At 40.2% G+C, this 22,395-nt stretch overlaps 1 protein-coding gene across 2 annotated transcripts in view; it reads right to left on the minus strand.

The window, feature by feature from the left end:
* LOC124720000 (ATP-binding cassette sub-family F member 2) overlaps nucleotides 1–22,395 on the minus strand; it is a 93,092-nt gene that overhangs the window by 56,680 nt on the left and 14,017 nt on the right. For both annotated transcript variants that reach the window (XM_047245231.1, XM_047245230.1), the window contains exons 5-7: nucleotides 11,251–11,582; nucleotides 3,693–3,795; nucleotides 1,243–1,338 (exon numbers count right to left, since the gene is read on the minus strand). In XM_047245231.1, the coding sequence (XP_047101187.1) occupies nucleotides 1,243–1,338; nucleotides 3,693–3,795; nucleotides 11,251–11,582 (531 nt within the window). The remainder of the gene's footprint in view (nucleotides 1–1,242; nucleotides 1,339–3,692; nucleotides 3,796–11,250; nucleotides 11,583–22,395) is intronic.

Consider the following 22,395-nt stretch of genomic DNA (forward strand, 5'->3'; position numbering starts at 1 on the left):
CTGAGAGATCATTAAACGATCAATTTATTACTCGAGGGGGGGTGGGTGAGAGGTAAAAATCTTAGACACAGAAGAAGAGATTAATACAGTAAGCAGGTTCAGATTTTTGTAGGTTGCAGTAGTTATTTGGAGATGATGAGGCTTGCAGAGGATACATTAGCATGGAGAACTGCATCAAAAAGCCTTTGGACTGAAGACCACAACAACCAGGAACCTTACACAGCACAAAACAAAAAAAAAAAAAAAAAAAAAAAAAAAATGCTCAATATATAGTATTCATTAATATTTTTATAAAAGGCTTGAAAAGTAAAGAGCAACAAAACTTTGGAATTGCAAATAAATTTCCAGGGAGGGATTTTAAGGCATACGTGAGAACTTACACAAAATTACAGACTTATTATTTTGTAGTTTATGTTTTACTAGTACTGGTGTGGTATTCACTATAAAAAGGAGGGGAAAATTTTCTTGGCAACTTTCACACTTCAAATAACACTGCATTTTTACAGTTACTTGGTGGTTTTACAGTTTCTATAGAAAATCAAACTGTTAAATTCATCAGAGATTCTTCTTCATCGCACAGTGCAGCAGCTAATCACTTGCAACACATTTCTTCAAATACTGGCAATGGAATTTATTTTGAAGCAGTCTTCCTCCCCCCCCTCCCCCCCACCCCCATGTGTGTGTGTGTGTGTGTGTGTGTGTGTGTGTGTGTGTGTTTTTCACTCACCCACTAGTCAAATTTTTGAATGAAACTGTTTTAAGTTTCCCAGATTCTGATGAAGTAACATTCCTTTTTCCCAGTACTCATCCACCAAATTTTTGTTTGCTTTTTGTTTTTACACCTTTTATGGCAATATTAATAATAGTGAGCATTATTTTGGTTTATTTGCAATGTACGTAATATATTAATGTAAAAATTGAAAATAAAGTTTCTGCATAAGGTCCCAATCCCACACTCCTCAGCTTACCATTCTGTCTTCTTTCCACTGTGACAACCATTGCCTTGAAATCATGTTATCACAAAATACTCACAGATCACCCAGCCTGTGACAAAACAATAGTTTTCCCAACTGGCTGGTCATAGAGCTCCCACTTCTGCCACTCATTTCTGTCCTAGCCCTGTGTAAACCATAAATCTGGACTCTACTGGTGACGAGTAGGTGTGGTCCCATCACTAGTAGAGGCTACTACACGACACACCAGAATATTGCCAATGGCACCTGTTGTGCAATTTTGACATACCTTCATGTGGGCGATCTGGTCCTGCTCCCAGTTGTACTGCTTCATCTGGTTCTCCAACAGCTCCAGCCTCGTCCGCACAAATGCGTCGTAGTTCCCCTGCAAACAGAGAGGAACAAGAGGATTGGTCCAAGAAACTGCAGAGCCACTGCACCAACTACCAAGGTCTCACGGCTGTCTACACTATTGTGCTGTCCTCCGGCCCTCCACTACACCTGCAGCCCATGAGCCACCGTACAGCTCTCTGTGGAACATACCCCGTTTACTGGACACTCCCCCCACTTCTACCTACACTATATCTACATTCAACTGCCTGGCAGAGGGTTCATCGAACTACCTTCACAATAATTCTCTAGGGAAAAACGAACACCTATATCTTTCTGTGCGAGCTCCGATTTCCCTTATTTTTTGTGATGAAGATTTCTTCCTATGTAGGTCAGCATCAACACAATGTTTCTGCATTTGGGGGAGAAAGTTTGTGACAAATTACGTGAGAAGATCCTACCTTTGTTTTAATGGTGTCCATCCCAAATCCCATCTGTTTGTGACACTCTCCCCTACTTCTCGATAATATGAAACATGCTGCCCTTCTTTGAACTTCCTCGATGTACTCCGTTAATCCTATCTGGTCAGGATCCCACACAGTGCAGCAGTACTCCAAAATAGGATGGACAAGCATGATGTAGGCAGTCTCTTTAGTGGATCTGTTGCATTTTCTAATTGTTATGCCAGTAAAATGCAGTTTTTTCCATCTTCCCCACAAAATTTTCTATGTGTTTTCTCCAATTTAACTTGTTTGTAATAGTCTTCCTACGTATTTAGTTGAATTTACAGCCTTTAGAATTGACTGCTTTATCTTGTAACCGAAGTTTAATGAATTCCTTCTAGCACTCATGTGGTTGACCTTACACTTTTCATTACTTAGGGGCAATTGACAATTTTCACATTATACATATAGCTTATCTAAATTTTTTAACTGTTTTTATCTTCTGATGACTTTACTACATGATAAACGACAGCGAATTCTGCAAACAACCTAAGATCACTCCTAAACTGTTTATAAAGGTAAGGAACAGCAGAGAGCCTATTAACATTACCTTGGGGAATGCCAGAAATCACTTCTCTTTTCACTCCATGGCTTTCTGTTTATTACTATGAACTGTGACCCCTCTGACAGGAAATCGGAAACTGAATCACATAACAGATGATATTCCATAAGCATGTAATTTTATTACAAGCCGCTTGTGAGGCATGGTATCTTCAGGTTTATGGAAATTTAGAATCAACCTGAAATCCCTTGTCAATAACATGCAACATTTCATGTAAGTAAAAAGCTAGCTGTCTTTCTCAATAATTACCTTTTCTAATGTTTACTGTGTATCAACAGAATGCTCTTTGAGGTAATTCCTAATGTTCGAACACAATATGTGTTCCAAGATCCTGCAGCATATCGGTGTTAATGACATAGGCTTGTAATTTAGTGGATTACTCTTATTGCCTTTCTCGAATATTGGTCTGCCCTGCCTAACTTTCCAGCCTCTGGGTATGGATCTTTCGTCAAGTGAGCAGTTGTAAATTTTTGTATGAAGCTACTGCATCAGCAGACTCTGAAAGAACCTTAATTGGTATACAATCTGGTCCATAAGACTTGCTTTTATTAGGTGATTTAAGATGCTTCACCACTCTGAGGCTATTACTCCTATGCCATTCTTGAACCAGTGAATTTCAGCAGGATGAACTAGTTTCACATTTAAGAACCAAATTACTGAGTGTGCTTCACAATCGGCAGGATTGCTGATCGACATGGTGACAAATGAAGCAGTATAATCAACACCGGCAGAGATGTGAAATGTAATGGTGGCACAGTTAGAGACTGGCCAAGTGTGGCCGACCGTGGATGGACATCACGTGACAGGACGCACTGTTTTACGTTAAAAATGATCCTCTTATTTAGAATGTAACTAAGCTTAACAACAATAAAATCCAAAACAGAAACATTTTTCCTTACTTATTTTATCAGTGGTACTGAAGAGGGTAAAGTAGTTCTGTTCAGATACACTACACCTTTTCTCTACCTCCAGTGCGAGCTCAGGAGAGACTGACGATTGCGAGACCACTCAAAATCAACTTTCCTCTCACAAATCAGCCCCAAGAGCTCTGTGTTAAGATTAACAGATCACAGACAGAGAAGAAAGTCTGCAACTCATCAAAAGTGACTGGTAAATGAGGCATCGACAATCTGCCCTCACCCCGTCTGAGAGTTCGGACACGACAGCAGCAGTCAGTATCCGAGTGGTACAGCGAACACTCTAAACAGTATCCATCCTATGAGTGCCTGGAGGAGCACATCCAGTACTGCACACATTCGGACATACTTGTGTCTCAGGTCCCACTACAGTGAGTCAAATGAGTCTGAATATGTGCAGTGAAAAAAAAAAAAAAAAACTACTCACCGTGTAATACTTTAATTTCTTCTTGTCTAAGTGGATAATGTTGGTACACACACCATTCAGGAAGTCTTGAGAGTGTGAGATTATCACCAGGATTCGCTTGTACCTGTAAAAAGTGATACACACACATCAGGACTTTCAGTTACACATCTCTCGTTAACATTTGCAAAAAAATTAACTTTAATAAAGAAGGAAGGAGGGTGGAGCACAAGGCATAGATGGCCCGACAGGGCACGGTACAACACCTGCTACAGTTGGCGGGATGAGAACGTCCATGTATTCTCAAGACCAACTACTGTGGCATTCACTTCAATCTATTTGGGGAAACCTACAAACATATTACTGTGAATTGTACAAAAATTGTTTAAATGAAGGTGCCAAGGTAGGGGTTTGGACTCCAGTTGCTCCAATGGAAACCACTGTCTTAACCAATTTACCACACTCCTCAGTAAATATGAGTTCTGTGGAAGAAGTGAGGGAAAGTCACATTGAAATAAACCTCACAATTGAATGTAAATAGTAGCATGTTACAACTTGTTTGGCAGAGACGCAAAATTTAAGCCAACCACATTAAGTTGGCCTCTGTCCACAGATTGAGGAATACCAACATTTACACAACAAAAATGACACTGTATTTTATTTACCAATACCTACAATTTACACTGGTATTGTGACCTTCAGTGCACACACTGGTTGATACATCTCCCCACACTAGTTTATCCTGCACAGGCCCCTATATCTCGGCTTACGTGCTGCAGCTCACACCCACTTCAACCTGCTTACTGTGATCAAACATTGGTCTCCCTCTACAATTTTTACACCTCACACTTCCCTCCATTACCGAACTAACTTTTCCTTATATCTCTTTTATCCCCAGTTTCATTCAGTACCTCGTCATTGGTTACCTCAGCAGTCTCCTGTAGTATCACATTTCAAAGACTTCTACTCTCTCTTTATGTCACAACTGTTTATCATCCACACTTCACTACTGTACAAGGCTACATGTGGGGATCAGTATTGCCTCTCTCCGGAACCCCAATCCATCTTCCCAGACGTTAGCTTCTCACAGTTTTCCCTTCTTCTGAAAATAATTTCAGTCAGTATTTTGTACCTATAATTTCTTAAACTGACACTTCCCTATTACGCCTGTCAGCACTTTTCTTTGGAAGTGGAATTATTATTTTCTTGTTGAAGTCCAAGAGTATATCCCCCATCTCACGTATCTTGCAAACTGCGTGAAGTAGTTTTGTCATGGTAAGTTCTCCAATTATATCAATAATTACTCCAAGGACCTAATTTTGACTTGCATCTTTCAAAGCTCTGTCAAATTTTTGTAGTATCAAATCTCCCATTTCATATTCATCAACTTACACAACATTGAAATTACAATGAAATCCAGACCTTTAGTTGCTTGCAGGCATTGATAAATATCAACGGGGGCAGTTGAAATGAAAAGTGTGCCCCGACCGAGACTCTAACCCAGTATCTCCTGCTTACATGGAGGATACTCTATCCGACTGAGCCAGCGAGGACACACAGGATAGTGCGACTACAGGGTCTTAGGCCGGTATTACTCTATCAAATATCTTTGTCAAAGATATTTGATGGTGTAATAGGGAACTTTGTCAAATGTCGTCCAATATTTGATCAAATCTAGGGCTTCGCTGTAGATTTGATCAAAGAAGTCGCTTGTCTTCTGTTCACTGCAATGTGATATGTTACCACGTGGAGCGCTAGCATCGCTGCAGCATTCTGTAGTCTGTTGTGATTTTATGAACTTTGCCTGTAAATACAATTGATGTGTGCCGACAACTACAAAATTAATAGAGATGTATGAAGCTGATGAGGCGCTTTACAACGTGAGGCATGCTGAATACAAAAATAGATTAAGAAGATTGGAAACCTGATCTGACCTGACCAGACCACACCTCACCTAACCTAACCTAACCCAACCCAACCCTCTCCTGTTGGAAGGAGTCTGAGTTACAGTGAGCCTGTCTTCTGCAGATGTAGCAGTTCTTAAGTGAATATTGTGCTTTGTGATATAAGGATACACTTCATTGAGCACATACAGAAATGTATGCTCATCCATTCTTAAGTAATTGATGTACCACTTGACGTCCTCCACTATAAGCTCACGTAACAAGTTTTGTTGAATGCTTTTATCGTGTCGTCGTAAAACCCACGGCTTCACCCACGTGGATGTTTCCTTTTTTTTCCCCTCGCTTCTCCTCCGCATGTGCACACAGTGCAACTGTGGTACATGCAACTACTGCGGTTAATAACAAGTTGTTGTTGTTGTTGTTGTTGTTGTTGTCAGCCATCTTGAACTTTGACGAAAAATATGATGACCATGTAATATCCCTTCTAGCGCTACGTCAAAGATCTTTGTCAAACGTATTTGATGGAATATTTGATCAAATCTTTGACAAAGAAATTTGATTGTGTAATACCGGCCTTACCTCTGGCACGCTCCCCCTGAGACCCACACTTCCAACTTATAGTGCACACGCTACATTAGTAGTGCCCCTACCCACTATACTCATTACTTGTAGCAGTCAGTCTACCGATTCCCGTAAGAGTTCGGGCAATATGAGTGCATCCGCACAGAAGAAGATCATTGGCCAGTAAGCCTTATCTATGTGAAGATGGTATCTGTTCTTTCAGACATGTCCAAAAGAACAGATACCACCTCCATATTAACATAATATTGGATTCATGTTCGTTTCCTTTTTACAGGCCTTCCATACAGTCCTTCCACCTTTCAGTCTTCCCTTCTTCACTCAGTACTGCATTGTGATCCGAGCTCTCGATATTCGTACAGCTCCTTTTGTTTTCTCCAAAGTTCTCTCTAATTTTCCTATGTGAGTCACTGTGGCGAAACTAGTGCTGTACCGTTGTAAGAGGTATGGAGGCGAGCGAGTGTGCCCAGTTCACTACTATCAGCGTCACGTCGTCATAACGTGCATGTGCTTAACACGCAAACGATTGCACCATAATTGAAGAGTGAAATTAAAAATTCATAAGTGTATGATTAAGTACATTAATGTTAACGTTGCAAAGTCTCAGGATGATCAAATGAATATGTTAAGCAAAATATGATTTTAAGAAAAATTTAAATGGTGCTGAATAATTAAACTACAAAGCTAAAAACTGATCAGGATACAGGGTGTATACGTGGACATAGAAAAAAATTCCCAGATTTTTCTCAGATGTCCCAGTAAAAGAACACACTGTCCCGGGTGAAAAGACACTTTTTCTGTGTTAGGTGACAGAATACTTCCTCTCTGAACCATAAAATTTAGAAACCCTTTGAATGGTTCAGATTTTATACACCTGTGTAGAACTTCCCGGCACTTCCCTCTCCCCCCCCCCCCCCTCCCTCCTAAAAAAAGAATCATTTTGAAAGGTGTTTCATGTGCAGCAGCATGTACACTGCATATTTTCGTATTACGAAAGTATATATTTCTTCCACCAAACACAACACATTAGTTTCCGACGCATTGAAACCAAGACGGCGATGCGCTTTAGTAAGCCAATCATAGCTGACGTCACGTGATCTCACCAACCGATGATAGCAGATCTTTGGAGCAAACGACACGACGTACAAACAGCAACCAACATCACTGTTCAGTGGCGCGAACACACAAATATGAAAAGTTAATGATTTAGATTAATACACACGGTGTAGCTACAAGAAAAGCTTTCACATATAATGCTAGTCTTTTTTGCACGTGTTACACTTTAATATACATCACACAAAGGTGCTAGTAAACTTAAACGTCTAGGCACGAAATTCTGCTAAGTGGTTGGCAGTCACAGTGTTAAGCTTTAAATGAGAATCAAACGCTCCGTGATTTAAGAAATTCAAAGCACATCCGCAAACGTAACATAATTCATCTTGCGTAAAATGAAATTTATTTTTAAAGTTAACGTTTTTCAACCACCATTAACAGTATTTTCCCGCAACATGTTAGAATTCATTTCAGCAGTTGTCAGACAGCACCAGAAAACGGTGTTACTGCGCGTGTGCAGCTACAATGATGTAGGAAGCCTACACGTTCATACCTATATAGCAGTAAGAGATCTTATATTACGTCGTAAATGAAACAGAATATCAGAGGGTACTCCAAGAGCATCGGAATTTCGTAAACCAGACTAAAATGCTTAATTCGGCGGAAAGTGCATATTCATATGTCCAGATTCACAAAGAAATAGCCCCCAAACTGATGTTAAGCTTTTCAGTGTGGTTTTCGGGCTGAAAATTTCCTTGGAGTACCAGTATCTAATGTTTGGTTCTTTATTATAGCATAACACCACATGAGCCAGGGGATAAACACAGGCACTTGTAATTCAGCAAACAGTTGACACCAGCCAATACTGTGGAATAAAACACTTCGTTTCAAATAAATAGACTGCCTCTGCCAGAAAGATTAATAAAAGCCACATTTTTTTTAGCAAATCAACAAAAATTACTTCAGTATTCTGAAAAGCAATTAATGCTTGACTGCCAAAAACCTGGAATTAAAATAAAATCAGGAAACTGAAACTAATAAAATTTCAGTCTTTTGTAATAACCATTTTAATTCACTTGCTAGCTCTCGGCCACAGAAATTCATTTTGTTTTCATTTGACGTGAGAGTTGTCAACAAAGAAGAAACAGCAAAATCACTAAATCTAAAGATGGGTCACATGGAGACTACCCTCCCCTCCACTGCTAGTTAAACCACTCTGCGCATGCGCGAATTTGGCATCTTGGACTCACCAGAAGAATTTTTCCAGCTGTGTGTGAATGCTTGTTGCTACAGTTGATACAGCTAACAGCCATACTTTAAATAGCCATAAGCGGGAGCAGGTTCTGCTCATATGTGAATCAACTGCGCATGCGCACAAGCCCCCTGGCAACTGCTCAAACGAATCTAGTGCAAACCGTTGTGACCTCACAGTAATCAGAAGCAGTTTGTTGTTATTAAGTATTGCATAGTCTTCGTCCTAAAACCTTCGACACATTTTGGTGTTGGCAGGCACTTTGTGTGCGCTGTCATTTGTCATTGGAAATGGCGCATTTCCTTTGCAACTTAAGTTTATTTCGGTTTTCTTTCCAATGTTTATGTTTTATTGCTGCAGCGGTCTAAAGTAAAATTATTTGTTAGAGCATCATTTCTTACCAATCAAAATCACGAAATTTTTAACTGAAAACTAAAACTAAATTCCCGGAATTCTAAAAAATCCCAAGTTCTTCCCGGTTTTCTCCCGAATGAAAAAATTCACGGGCTTTTCCCGGATCTCCTGGTTGTCCTGGGTCGTATACACCCTGGAATATGAAATTGTACATCACAAAAGTTACAAGCCCCAACTTGATCAGAGCAGTATTTTGGTTAAAATCTGCATTTTTTCAAAAAATGCAAACCGCTAAATATTTGATTCAGAAAGCTGACAATTCTTAAGAAGCACCAGTAAAAACATTAAATATTTGACATCCACCAGGGTGAACTGTTGTAGGGTATGATTCCATGGAGCTTAACATGCATCATAATACAGATTATTTCACAAAGTCAATCCCACAACTGCGGACATCTCCTTGCCAGTGCTGCTCAATTGTTACTTCAGGTTTTCAACATAATTTAATTTCTGCATAACATATATAGTAGTAATTCATAATCAGAGAGACTGACACTACTGTAACACACTCTTCACTGGAGTCTTGGGAGGCCATTTAGGCAAGCCATGTTGAGGGAAACCACAATTTGTCATTTCCCCACAATTTGTAAATGTCTTGGAAGGTCTAATGGCCAAATGCATAGGTGGAAGGCGGATATCATCCTTGAAACACAAATACTACCAGGCCTCTTGCCTGAGGTGAATGTGAAATCACAATCTGAACATAAAATTACAAACTTTACCACTGTCAAAGACTATAGTCACTAGCCTATATACGAAAATTTTATGAGTTAACTTTAATAACAATGCTCCTAAATATTACAATTTCATAATATAAAGTGGATAAAATATATTTAAATATGTCTGCTTGTGTCTGTGTATGTGCGGATGGATATGAGTGTGTGTGCGAGTGTATACTTGTCCTTTTTTTCCCCTAAGGTAAGTCTTTCCGCTCCCGGGATTGGAATGACTCCTTACCCTCTCCCTTAAAACCCACTTCCTTTCGTCTTTCCCTCTCCTTCCCTCTTTCCTGATGAGGCAACAGTTTGTTGCGAAAGCTTGAATTTTGTGTGTATGTGTTTGTTTGTGTGTCTGTCGACCTGCCAGCACTTTCATTTGGTAAGTCACATCGTCTTTGATTTTAGATATATTTTTCCTACGTGGAATGTTTCCCTCAATTATAATCATTATATATATATATTAATAGAGGGAAACATTCCACATGGGAAAAATATACCTAAAAACAAAGATGAGGTGACTTACCGAACGAAAGCGCTGGCAGGTCGATAGACACACAAACAAACACAAACATACACACAAAATTCTAGCTTATATTTAAATATGTCTGCTTGTGTCTGTATGTGTTGATGGATATGTGTGTGTGTGTGTGTGTGTGTGTGTGTGTGTGTGTGTGTGTGTGTGTGTGTGTGTGTGTGCGCGCGCGCAGCGCGAGCGAGCGAGTGTATACCTGTCCTTTTTTCCCCCCTAAGGTAAGTCTTTCCGCTCCCGGGATTGGAATGACTCCTTACCCTCCCCTCAAAACCCACATTCTTTCATCTTTCCCTCTCCTTCCCTCTTTCCTGATGAGGCAATCGTTGGTTGCGAAAGCTAGAATTTTGTGTGTATGTTTGTGTGTCTATCGACCTGCCAGCGCTTTCGTTCGGTAAGTCACCTCATCTTTGTTTTTATATATAATTTTTCCCATGTGGAATGTTTCCCTCTATTATATATATATGTATAAGAAAAATGGGTACTTGGAGGAAGAAGTGACACGAAATGTGCTGAAAACTCTAGTAAATACTCTATAATCAGGATTCCGATGTGTCGGAAAGTGCAGCCGACATAATTCCACAGCAGTAGGAGCACTGTCACAAAACCCATAAATGTACACCATATCTGCATATTCTTTGTTAGTGTAGATGTGTGGCACTTTAGCGAACACATGTACAAATAGTTAACCGATGCTTCTCTCTAGTACAATCCCAATCCCTAGAGCACAACTTGACTCTCAACACACCGCAGACAACTGTGTATTTAACAGGCTAGTTTAATAACAGAAAGACAGTCCACGCAAAGAGCTTTACAGCAACGATCTAGGTTGGGCTACAATATATCATCAAAGAGGTTGGGTGGGTACGGCATGTTATCTACACAGCACTAGCCCAAAAACAAATATACATTAATGTCCTAGTTTTGAACACCATTTGGAATAGGGTACAAGTCCACAAGTTTTTTCCTTCACACGAGTGTTCTCATATCTCTGAATACTGACCATTCCTCCTGGGGCACACAGGTATAATACGAAAAGCACAACAGAGGAAACAACTTGAGAACCGGCTCGTAATAAACGAACAGTCCCACCTGCTCCTAGTGACAGAGCCCACACCCTCGCACTACTCACGACTTGAGTTCCTCCTCGAGCCAGACGCAGGCGTCCAAGTCAAGATGGTTGGTCGGCTCGTCCAGCAGTAGCAGGTGCGGTGTCACATACAGGGCGCGGGCCAGTGCGATGCGCATGCGCCAGCCTCCACTGAAGTCGCGCGTGCGCTTCCGCTGCATGTCGGGCGAGAAGCCGAGACCGTGCAGGATCCAGGCGGCACGCGCCTCCGCCGTGTCCGCCGACAGGTCGTCCAGCCGCTCGTACACGTCCAGCAGCTGTTCCTGCGACTCGTCGTCCTCGCATGACACCAGCGACTCCGCCAGCTTCTCCAGGCGGATGCGCTCCTCGTCCACCTGCCAGCGGCAGACACTTTAATACCTGTGCTTGTTGGCAGTGTCAGACATAGTGAGGTGCAATACTTGCACTTGCTACAGTCCCACTCCCAGCATAAATACTTTCTTTCTCTTTTCTCAGTTCCTTTTGTAACACATTGTCTATATGGGATGTTAAAAATGTGTACCACATTTTGAAAGGTGGTAGTCTGGACCAAAACAAGATGAAAATGTTTGGTAACATGGGCTGTGAAATGGGTACCTAAAGTACGAGCACATTTTCATCTTTGCTACTGTGAAACTCATCTTTTTACTATTACGTTGGTGCACAAGTTCATAGCATCTTTGTTTTGCACATTGGTATTCGAGTTGCTTTGAGTTTATTTATTGACTGACATTTTTCATTTGTAGTTCACTGTTGCTATTTGATTTTACATACGGTCACCTGGGGAAAAAAAAAAAAAAAAAAAAAAAAAAAAAAGCAAGTGGCGTTATGGACACCAGAAAGTGGAGTGCCAAGTGGAGGAATCAAAATAATTCTGACTTATTTTTCTGAACGAGTTCAGCAGATGTGTGACAGAGGCAGCCTGGAACATTTGGACCACGTATGGAGTCAAACATTTGTTGTGTCTGCGAGAAGAACAAAGGATGTTAGACAGAACATCTACCCCAGAATGCCCACTTAATTCCAAACCCCATGAAGAGAGTCACAATGTTCAAATTTACGCAGTTAAACAAGTCGCGACTTGACTCTGTCTGAATTGGATGACACAGAAGCAGCAATGCCCAGGAGAAATGGGGCTATTGAAATGCTGTCCAATGCAATGAGTGCAGTCGCCAGCAGTCAGTCTCCTCCTCATCACATCCAGTAAGTCTCCATTGAGCCAATGTTCTGGGCTACTTTTCTGTCTCTCCCCATTTTCTAAGCCATGCCTAACAAAATGTCATTTTTTGTAATGCTAGTGCCCAAACAGTGTAAAGGAAATTCTCTCTCTCCCTCCCCCCCCCCCCCCCCCCCGCCCAAATCAAAATTTTCACTACAGCACTGAGTAACACAGCCAATGTCTCAAACAATTTGTATATTGGGAACCTAAATTTGGACTGATCTTCACCAAAAATCTCCTTCCTGGCTTAAAAGACAGTTAATGGTCCCTTTACCACCATAGTTCTCTCTTCTTTGACATGCATGTCTTCCGCAGTTCACTTTAGTCACAACCCCCCCCCCCCCCCCCGCGCCAGCACCTTCCTCCACCCACACCTCCCCCCTCTACAAAGACCACCTCTCCTCCACACCTCCCCCACCTACACATACCTCTAAACCATCTGATCTTTCTGAACCAATGATACTATTTGGTTCCAGATGCCTTTTCAAGTCTCAAACGCGATGATGCATGCAGGCAAACTGCAGCTACCAATGAAAATGTATTCAAATCCCAGCCTTTTACAAATTTTAATTCATTGCTTCAGTTTGCATATATACGTAACAGATGTCCGAGATTTGAAAACGTCTCTGGAACCAAATAGCTTCATTTGGTCAAAGCACCTACGCCTGCATTTCAGGCAGGATTATCCATTTCATATGATGCCAAGATGCTATTCCAACATAGTTGGAGAGCCTCTACAAAGCTGTTCGAGTTTAAGGGGAAAACCAAGTGCACTGAGGAGTGAAAGGGAATTTGGCTTGAAGACGGAGGTGTGCTAGGGTAGTCTGTGCAGTCGTGCAAAGCTACTGTGCCAGGGTGGTGTACTGGTTAGCACATCTGCAAATTGGAAATTTGTGGTAAGGTCTTATGGGACCAAACTGCTCAGTCACTAAGCCTACACACTACTTAATCTACCTTTAACTAACTTACACTATGGACAACACACACACAACCCATGTCCAAGGGAGGACTCGAACCTCTGACAGAGGGGAGCCACACAGTGACAAGGCACCTCAGACCGTGTGGCTACCCCGCCTGGCAGCACATCTGCCAACTGTACAGGACACCCAGGTTCGAATCTTGGCTTTGGTACAAATTTTCATTCTTCATTTGAGTCTTCATATAAACTTATTTCTGAACAGCTACTCTGTCACTCCCATCTTCTGTCATTATCCATTCTGTTTCTAATGGCATTAAACACAGCTTCAAAAGAGCTAAACCAATTTCACTATTATTACCAATGTTTGTTATTAAACAATGGAGACTCATGGAGGTAATATCAACAATGTAGGAAAAGACAGATTGCTACTTACTGTAAAGACACATCAAGTTGCAGACAGGAACAATTAAAAGACACTTACATAAAGCTTTCAGCCACAACCTTCATCAGTTTTTAAAAAAAAAAAAAAACTACCCACACCCACACCCACCCACACACCCACACACCCACACACCCACACACCCACACACACAGCAGCATCTCTGGCCGGAAATGCTGGAGGTGTGTGTGTGTGTGTGTGTGTGTGTGTGTGTGTCAGTCTGACAATACCCAACCATTTATGACTGCATGCTGTAGCTGCAGGTATTTCTGCAGATCTCAGTAAATTTCCTTTTTTGTAGTTGTCAGATGTATATTTTATTAATATCATTGATCTTCAAAAGCCCACCAAGATCTCCTGAACTACTGCATATGCTACAAACCACTGGGACTTCATTCTCTGGTTTACACCACAGTTGCTGTAGTTGTATTTTCATAAAGCACAAATACCTGCCAAGTTGTACCAGCTATTTCTCACCAATTCTGCAATCAGCTGGGACAGCAATGTCAATCATTTACTGTTCACCCTTCTCCACAGCTGTGATGCCTGGTGTAATGTGTTCCAGCATTCAATCTGTCCAAAATTTTGATTATCACAGTAATTTGGAAAATTCATTTTCTAAAACTTTCTCTGGCTCTTTGTACCACTAATTTCTTGCCAGCAGCAGATGGTAATTGTGGCCTAGTTCCTCTGTATCATTTGTGGCACATCACTGTGCCTGTACTTCTAAACTGGCCTGAGGAATCCTTTTGGAACAGCAGAAGACATGATAAATTGTTTCATCAGCTTCTTCACACTTCGGATCTTTTGCCAATTTCTTGATTATTCTGGATTTGATGGCATTCATTCCGATAGCTTGGTCTTCTGCACAGAAAGAATGATTCCAGTTTTCTTCTTCAGTGTTCCACTGGTCAGCCAAGATTGGGTCTTTTCCTTACTATTTTTTGCCTCCGATCTTCTCCTGCAACGCATTATTGCACAAGCTGACAGTCCAGCACTGAACTACAGCTTTCTGGCATCGATTCATAATTTGCTGTACCTTCAGAAGCTTTCTGTTGTTGGCTTCAATCAGGGCTAATTCTTTGCCATTATTATTATTATTTCCTTCACTTTCTCAGACGTTAAGTCCGGTTAAAAATGGAGTGACGCGGACCTTGATCAAGCGTCATTTCCTTTTAACTGTACAGTATGTGTTATATTGCATTTAGGAACTTTCGGGTAATTGAACATGTATCAATAATTACGGATTTCTGTAGTTGTATATATATCTTTGGATGTAGCTGTATTGCATTGATGTACTGGTGGATATTGTGTGGTATGACTCCTGTAGTTGATAGTATAATTGGTATGATGTCAACTTTATCCTGATGCCACATGTCTTTGACTTCCTCAGCCAGTTGGATGTATTTTTCAATTTTTTCTCCTGTTTTCTTTTGTATATTTGTTGTATTGGGTATGGATATTTCGATTAGTTGTGTTAATTTCTTCTTTTTATTGGTGAGTATGATGTCAGGTTTGTTGTGTGGCGTTGTTTTATCTGTTATAATGGTTCTGTTCCAGTATAATTTGTATTCATCATTCTCCGGTACATTTTGTGGTGTATACTTGTATGTAGGAACGTGTTGTTTTAAAAGTTTATGTTGTAAGGCAAGCTGTTGATGTATTATTTTTGCGACATTGTCATGTCTTCTGGGGTATTCTGTATTTGCTAGTATTGTACATCCGCTTGTGATGTGCTCTACTGTTTCTATTTGTTGTTTGCAAAGTCTGCATTTATCTGTTGTGGTATTGTAATATCTGGTGTTTATTGTTTGACCCTGTATTGCAATCATGAATCCTTCCGTCTCACTGTATATATTGCCTTTTCTTAGGCATGTGTTGGATGCGTCTTGATCGATGTGTGGCTGTGTTAGATGATACGGGTGCTTGCCATATAGTGTTTTCTTTTTCCAATTTACTTTCTTTGTATATGCTGATGTTATGTGATCTAAAGGGTTGTAGAAGTGGTTATGAAATTGCAGTGGTGTAGCCGATGTATTTATATGAGTGATTGCTTTGTGTATTTTGCTAGTTTCTGCTCGTTCTATAAAGAATTTTCTTAAATTCTCTACCTGTCCATAATGTAGGTTTTTTATGTCGATAAATCCCCTTCCTCCTTCCTTTCTGCTTAATGTGAATCTTTCTGTTGCTGAATGTATGTGATGTATTCTATATTTGTGGCATTGTGATCGTGTAAGTGTATTGAGTGCTTCTAGGTCTGTGTTACTCCATTTCACTACTCCAAATGAGTAGGTCAATATTCATATAGCGTAAGTATTTATAGCTTTTGTCTTGTTTCTTGCTGTCAATTCTGTTTTCAGTATTGTTGTTAGTCTTTGTCTATATTTTTCTTTTAGTTCTTTTTTAATATTTGTATTATCTATTCCTATTTTTTGTCTGTATCCTAGATATTTATAGGCATCTGTTTTTCCATCGCTATGCAGTCGCTGTGGTTATCCAATATGTAATCTTCCTGTTTAGTGTGTTTTCCCTTGACTATGCTATTTTTCTTACATTTGTCTGTTCCAAAAGCCATATTTATATCATTGCTGAATACTTCTGTTATCTTTAGTAATTGGTTGAGTTGTTGATTTGTTGCTGCCAGTAGTTTTAGATCATCCATGTATAGCAAATGTGTGATTTTGTGTGGGTATGTTCCAGTAATATTGTATCCATAATTTGTATTATTTAGCATGTTCGATAGTGGGTTCAGAGCAAGGCAGAACCAGAAAGGACTTAATGAGTCTCCTTGGTATATTCCACACTTAATCTGTATTGGCTGTGATGTGATATTATTTGAATTTGTTTGGATATTAAGTGTGGTTTTCCAATTTTTCATTACTATGTTTAGGAACTGTATCAATTTAGGATCCACTTTGTATATTTCCAATATTTGTAGTAACCATGAGTGGGGTACGCTATCAAAAGCTTTTTGGTAATCAATGTATGCATAGTGTAGTGACACTTGTTTAGTTTTAGCTTGGCATGTCACCTCTGCATCTATTATCAGTTGCTCTTTACATCCTCGTGCTCCTTTGCAACAGCCTTTTTGTTCTTCATTTATAATTTTGTTCTGTGTTGTATGTGTCACTAATTTCTGTGTAATAGTAAAGTTAATATTTTGTATATTGTTGGTAGGCATGTTATGGGGCGATACTTAGCTGGGTCTGCTTGATATTTAGGTTTCAGATAAGTTATTCCATGTGAAAGTGTATCAGGGAATGTGTATGGGTCTGCAATGTAACTGTTAAAGAATTTGTGATAAGAATATAATAGAGGGAAACATTCCACGTGGGAAAAATATATCTAAAAACAAAGATGATGTGACTTACCAAAACGAAAGTGCTGGCAGGTCGATACACACACAAACATACACAGGACGGGTACACACACACACACACACACACACACACACACACACACACATCCATCCACACATATACAGACACATATACTGACATTTCATTTCTTATAAATTGTGTTAGCTGTCCGATGTCTTTTCTCAGTTTTTCTATTCTGATCTGTAGCCTGTGTTGCCATGCTGGTTTTGTGGGTTTCTTCTGTGTGTTGGTTGGTTCTGATCTCTGCCTAGTGTGTGCTCCTATATAAACCAGTAGTTTTAACTCTTCCATAGTTATGTTTTCATTTATTTTGTTGTGTATGATTGTGTTGATAGTTTTTATTGTTGTTTCGACTTGTGGGTTATTTGGCGGTCTATGCAAGAATGGTCTAATGTCTGTATTTGTGTCCTTGTATTCTATATGTGTCAGCTGAAATTTTTCTTCTATATCTAACATGTGTGTCACTTCGTGTTCTATTTGTGCTTGTTCTGGTGGCTGTCTTAAGATTTCGTTTTCCTCTGATTGTTTAATTGATGCGTGTTGTTCTTTGTTTGTTTGCTCTGGGATGTTTGAGTCCATTACTGCATTTTCTTCTTCTTCTGATTGCACATTATTTTGTTCCAGTATTTGTTGTACTTGTTGTTTGATGTTTTCTAATTCTGACTGGGGTATCCTGTTATTTTTTATTATTACACGGATCTGATCAGCTAGTCGTTGTTCTGTTAAAAATTTTAATTCCGGGTATCTGGTAATAAATGTTGTGTATACTTGTGATCTGTATCCAGTTGTGTTGGTTCCTAGGTTTGTTGCTTGGTAATAACAAAACATGAGGTGTCGATTAACTTCATCTGACCATCTCATCCTCTGTCTTTGTTTTCCTTCTAGGGTGGTTGCAGGAAGCATATCCTGCAAAACACCTCTATTTGGATTTAAATCATTTTCCAGTTGGCTAGCAGTGTCGTTACCATTGTGGGCGGGCATAGGGTTCAAGCGTCGTCCCCGACCATGACGGCGCTTGTCCGAGGCTTCTTTAGTTCTGTCCTGAATCAAGTAATCACACTAAAAGGGGGGTTAGCCCTATTAGTGGTTTGTTCTTTTCGTCGCCTTTTACGACTGGCAGAACATACCGGAGGCCTATTCTTTTCCCGGGCCTCCACGGGGTTTATTATTATTATTATTATTATTATTATTATTAGCATTAGTGATAATTTTTATCACCACCACAATATCTCAGATCTACATAACTGAACCACAAGTACATGTAGAAACTGAGAACTTTTTAAAATCCCAAATTTTTAAAGAACTGAACTTCTATGTACAAAACAGCTTCAAATATCTGACTACTTTACAAATGATTTAACGTGTTTAATACTTGACATTAAGCATGAAAGCGAGAAACAGCTTAGTAAATGTTTTGAATTGAGATTAACCTTTTTCGGAAGTTGCTGAGAAAGTGTTATCATTATGTAACACTGGATGAATATGAACTGGTTAATTTGTGCTATATTTTACGCCTAGCTAGTTTTTCATGCATCTTAATGTTTATCATGTTCCATCTCCTGAACTGTGTCTTACAATGGCACATTCAGTGATATATGAAGATACTGTCTGGAAAGTGTGGTGCCAATGAAGTTACTAGTAAGGAAGGAATAAATTAAAATATTATGCCTGATGCTCAAGTTTTATTGCACTAACAGTTAAAATGTACTGAACAATAAACTTTTTTCCTTCCAACATTTTGTAGGGTGTGTCAGACAAAGATTTGCAAAAGTTTGAAAATACAAATAAAGTTTGTCAGAAGTTGCTAAGTGCTCTCATTCCAAAATATTGGATGAATACTGTTCAAGTTATTCGCATACCACGAGTTACACTGCCACAAGACAATTACACCATTTCTAACAGTAATACTTGTCTTATTGTGTTAAACTTTTAACATAAAATCATCTCCTCTCTTCACAATTAGATTACAACTGAATATTTAATTTTTAAATTAGATCAACAATTACACAAAATATCAAAATTCGAAACTGTTGTTTCGCATAGCCCCAGGACCAACCTGAATAAGGTTGGAAGGCCCTAATCTGATCGGGCTGAATAAAACAGTTAATTAAAACTGTGAAATGAATTGACTATACCTGTACTTTCTTGCAGCCTCAGATTGTCCATGTACCTACAGACACTACTGGAATACTTACAAGAAAAAAGAAGAACTTCAATTTACAATCTATTACGATGTGGATCGTCATGTCATTTGTCAGAACCAAAAAATGCCAACAGAGATGTAAATTTCCAAATATATTGCACGAGTGTCCAAAATCAAATGCACACCAAACAAACACAAGGCCTCGCTATGCTACTGACAAAGGAGCTACATCAACTAGGAAATACACCACTAATGTCAGTCATTATGTCCCACTTTGCAGAAACCGTCCAAGTCCTCTGGCTGGGCACCATAACAGCTTGTCATTCACTTCCACAAAAGTATGCAGGATCGGCAATCTGTCGGCACTCTCTTTCCTCCGCCCCTCTGCTACATTCTCGAGACGCTGACCGGTAAATACAGCCGCTGACCCATCTGCCTAAGGTATCTGAACCCTCTCACACTGCACAGTGTCCTCTCATATACACAACTCGATAAACAGATCGGAGTGGTCCTGGTCCATGATTCGACTGACTGTCTGTCAGGCCTCCGACTCCATCTAGTTGACCATGAATACCAACAAACAGCTGCTGGTGCACGTAATAGCACGTGCACAACTGTTGTCCGAGATCTGCCGACATGCGAGCTCCATACAGTTTACAGTTTCTGGGTCGGGCCAACCGTCCCAACAAATCTCAGCACGTATGATCTGAACTGAATTTAGCTTAAAACAAGTTCAAATTCTTTTGGTGGGACACGTGTACTGTACAAACCTCAGCAAGTAACACAATTTAGTTCCAGTTCCTCTACAACAATTTCTTAAATAGAACACTACAATGGCCAGTGTAAAAAAAGTGAGCAGACAGCAGAATTATTTTGTGTAACTCTCTTCTTCTGTATTATTTAGAATGCAAATTTCAGTGTGACGTTGCCTCGGCACAATATCTGCTGTTTCACACGAGAAAGGGGTGCCGGGGAGAGAGAACTAACTCCGTGCTCTGTACTCAGCCTGTCCTTCCTCTCCCACTTCTTACGAGTCACCAGAGAAGAAAGCTGCACTCCATGATAACACTGACAGGATGTGGAAATGCTTGCAGAGCCAAGTGAGAAAAAGGGTAATAGAATAGATTGCTACCATTTAGTGCGGATTTTGAATCATAGACAGGCAACAAAAAAGACTGCTAACCAAGTACACTTTTGGCCAAAGGGGCCTCGTCCTGAAATAGAGTCCCCCTCTCACACACACACACACACACACACACACACACACACACCATGGCCACAAAGGCCAGACTGCAAGCAATAGCAAATGTGACAAGCAATCTAGGTAGTGGGAGGTGAGGGGAGGCTGGGGTGGTGAGGGTGAAGGGACAGCAGGTTACCGTATTTACTCGAATCTAAGCCGCACTCGAATCTAAGCCGCCCCTGAAAAATGAGACTCTAAATCAAGGGAAAAAAAAGATTTCTCGAATCTAAGCCGCACCTGAAGAGAAGTTTTAGGCCGCACCTCCAAATCGAAACAAAGTTGGTCCATTGTAATGCGAGACACAATTTAGGTCAAATGAATGACGATACAGCTACAGTAGTTTGGTTCCAGTCGTAAGCTTAGCAGTTAAGCTTTACCAGGTAGCCACTGCTATGCGTCAGGCGCTCCGTCCGTATTTTTACGGGTACCCTTCCTTTTTCACGTGCTTCGTCTGGTTTGAATTGAATGATTATTTTTCTTTGATCTGATAAGTGCCGTTCTCTGTTATAGGTGTTTACGTCACTCTTAGCTGAAAATGCATTACTGTACTGTGTCGTGCATTGTTTGTTGCATTCTGATCATGAGTGTTTATGGCCTGACGGCGCTCGCGGCATGGCTTGCTTTTGTGCGCGCTACCGCCGCTTACAATTTTAAAAAAGAGAGAGGAATAGTCTCATTAGCAAAACAATGGCAAGAGACTTATTTGTTGTTACTTACACTGCTGCTTTCTTTGATAATGATCAACAAGAACCAAATAATAGTTTGCGTATGATAGCTGTTCTGAACGAGAGCGTAGTGAAAATTTTTCTCCGTTTGAAAATCTTTGCAGACACCTTTTTACTACATTACATTCTGCACAGAAATTAGAGTCATCTTAGATTTACAAATCTAGTCAATTGCCGTGCTTCATTTCTGACTATCACTATTAGGCATAAGAATAATACGAATAGAAACATGACATGATATGTATATTCTTCCGCGTTTGCTGTTGTCTCACTCTAGTTTCGTAATTTATTAGGCAGACGGGATTTAAATGAGATAGCAGCAAACATGAAAGAATACATGGCAAAATGTTTATATTCGTATTATTCTTACAGTGAAGTGAATACTGCATGTGATTCACAATTCATAAAAGTTTCTATTAGCAACCATCTCTTCTCACAGGTAGGAAAAAATTCAGAACGTATAGTTGGCAATAGTGACAACATCCCAACAGTCTTGCCAGTCGGATTTTCGTAGTACATTGAAGTGCTGCTACATTCGAAGATGAACAATATGGAAACTTTGGGCAGAGAAAAAAGCTCGTCTTACACCTTTCTTTCTTCCTTTCTTTCTTTTGTGTAGAGCTACATATATTTGACGGCAGAACTACATATATTCGACGGCAGAAGTTAGTTGTGGCGGCACCTACCAACATTTTTCAGAACTTCCGTTTACTTTGCACTCGATTCTAAGCCGCAGGCGGTTTTTTGGATTACAAAAAGCGGAAAAAAAGTGCGGCTTAGATTCGAGTAAATACGGTAGGGGTGGATGATGGTATTGGACAGATGGTAGGACAGCTAGGTGCAGTCAGTAAAATTGAGGGTGGGTGGTGGGTGGGGGGGTAAAAAGGCTGTGGGTGAGTGAAGGACAGGGAGAGACCAAGGTTGAGGCAAGGAGGGCCACGGGAAAAAAAAGATATACTGCAGGGAGAGTTCCTACCTGCACAAGTCAAAAAGCTGTTATCAGTAGGAGGGATCCAGGTGGCACTAGGCTGTGAAGTACTCAGTAAAACGAAGGTTCTATTGGGCAGCGTGCTCGGCAACTGAGTGGTCCCGCTGTTTCTC

Source organism: Schistocerca piceifrons, chromosome 11 (assembly GCF_021461385.2).
Source record: "Schistocerca piceifrons isolate TAMUIC-IGC-003096 chromosome 11, iqSchPice1.1, whole genome shotgun sequence".
NCBI classification, from domain to species: Eukaryota; Metazoa; Arthropoda; class Insecta; order Orthoptera; family Acrididae; genus Schistocerca; species Schistocerca piceifrons.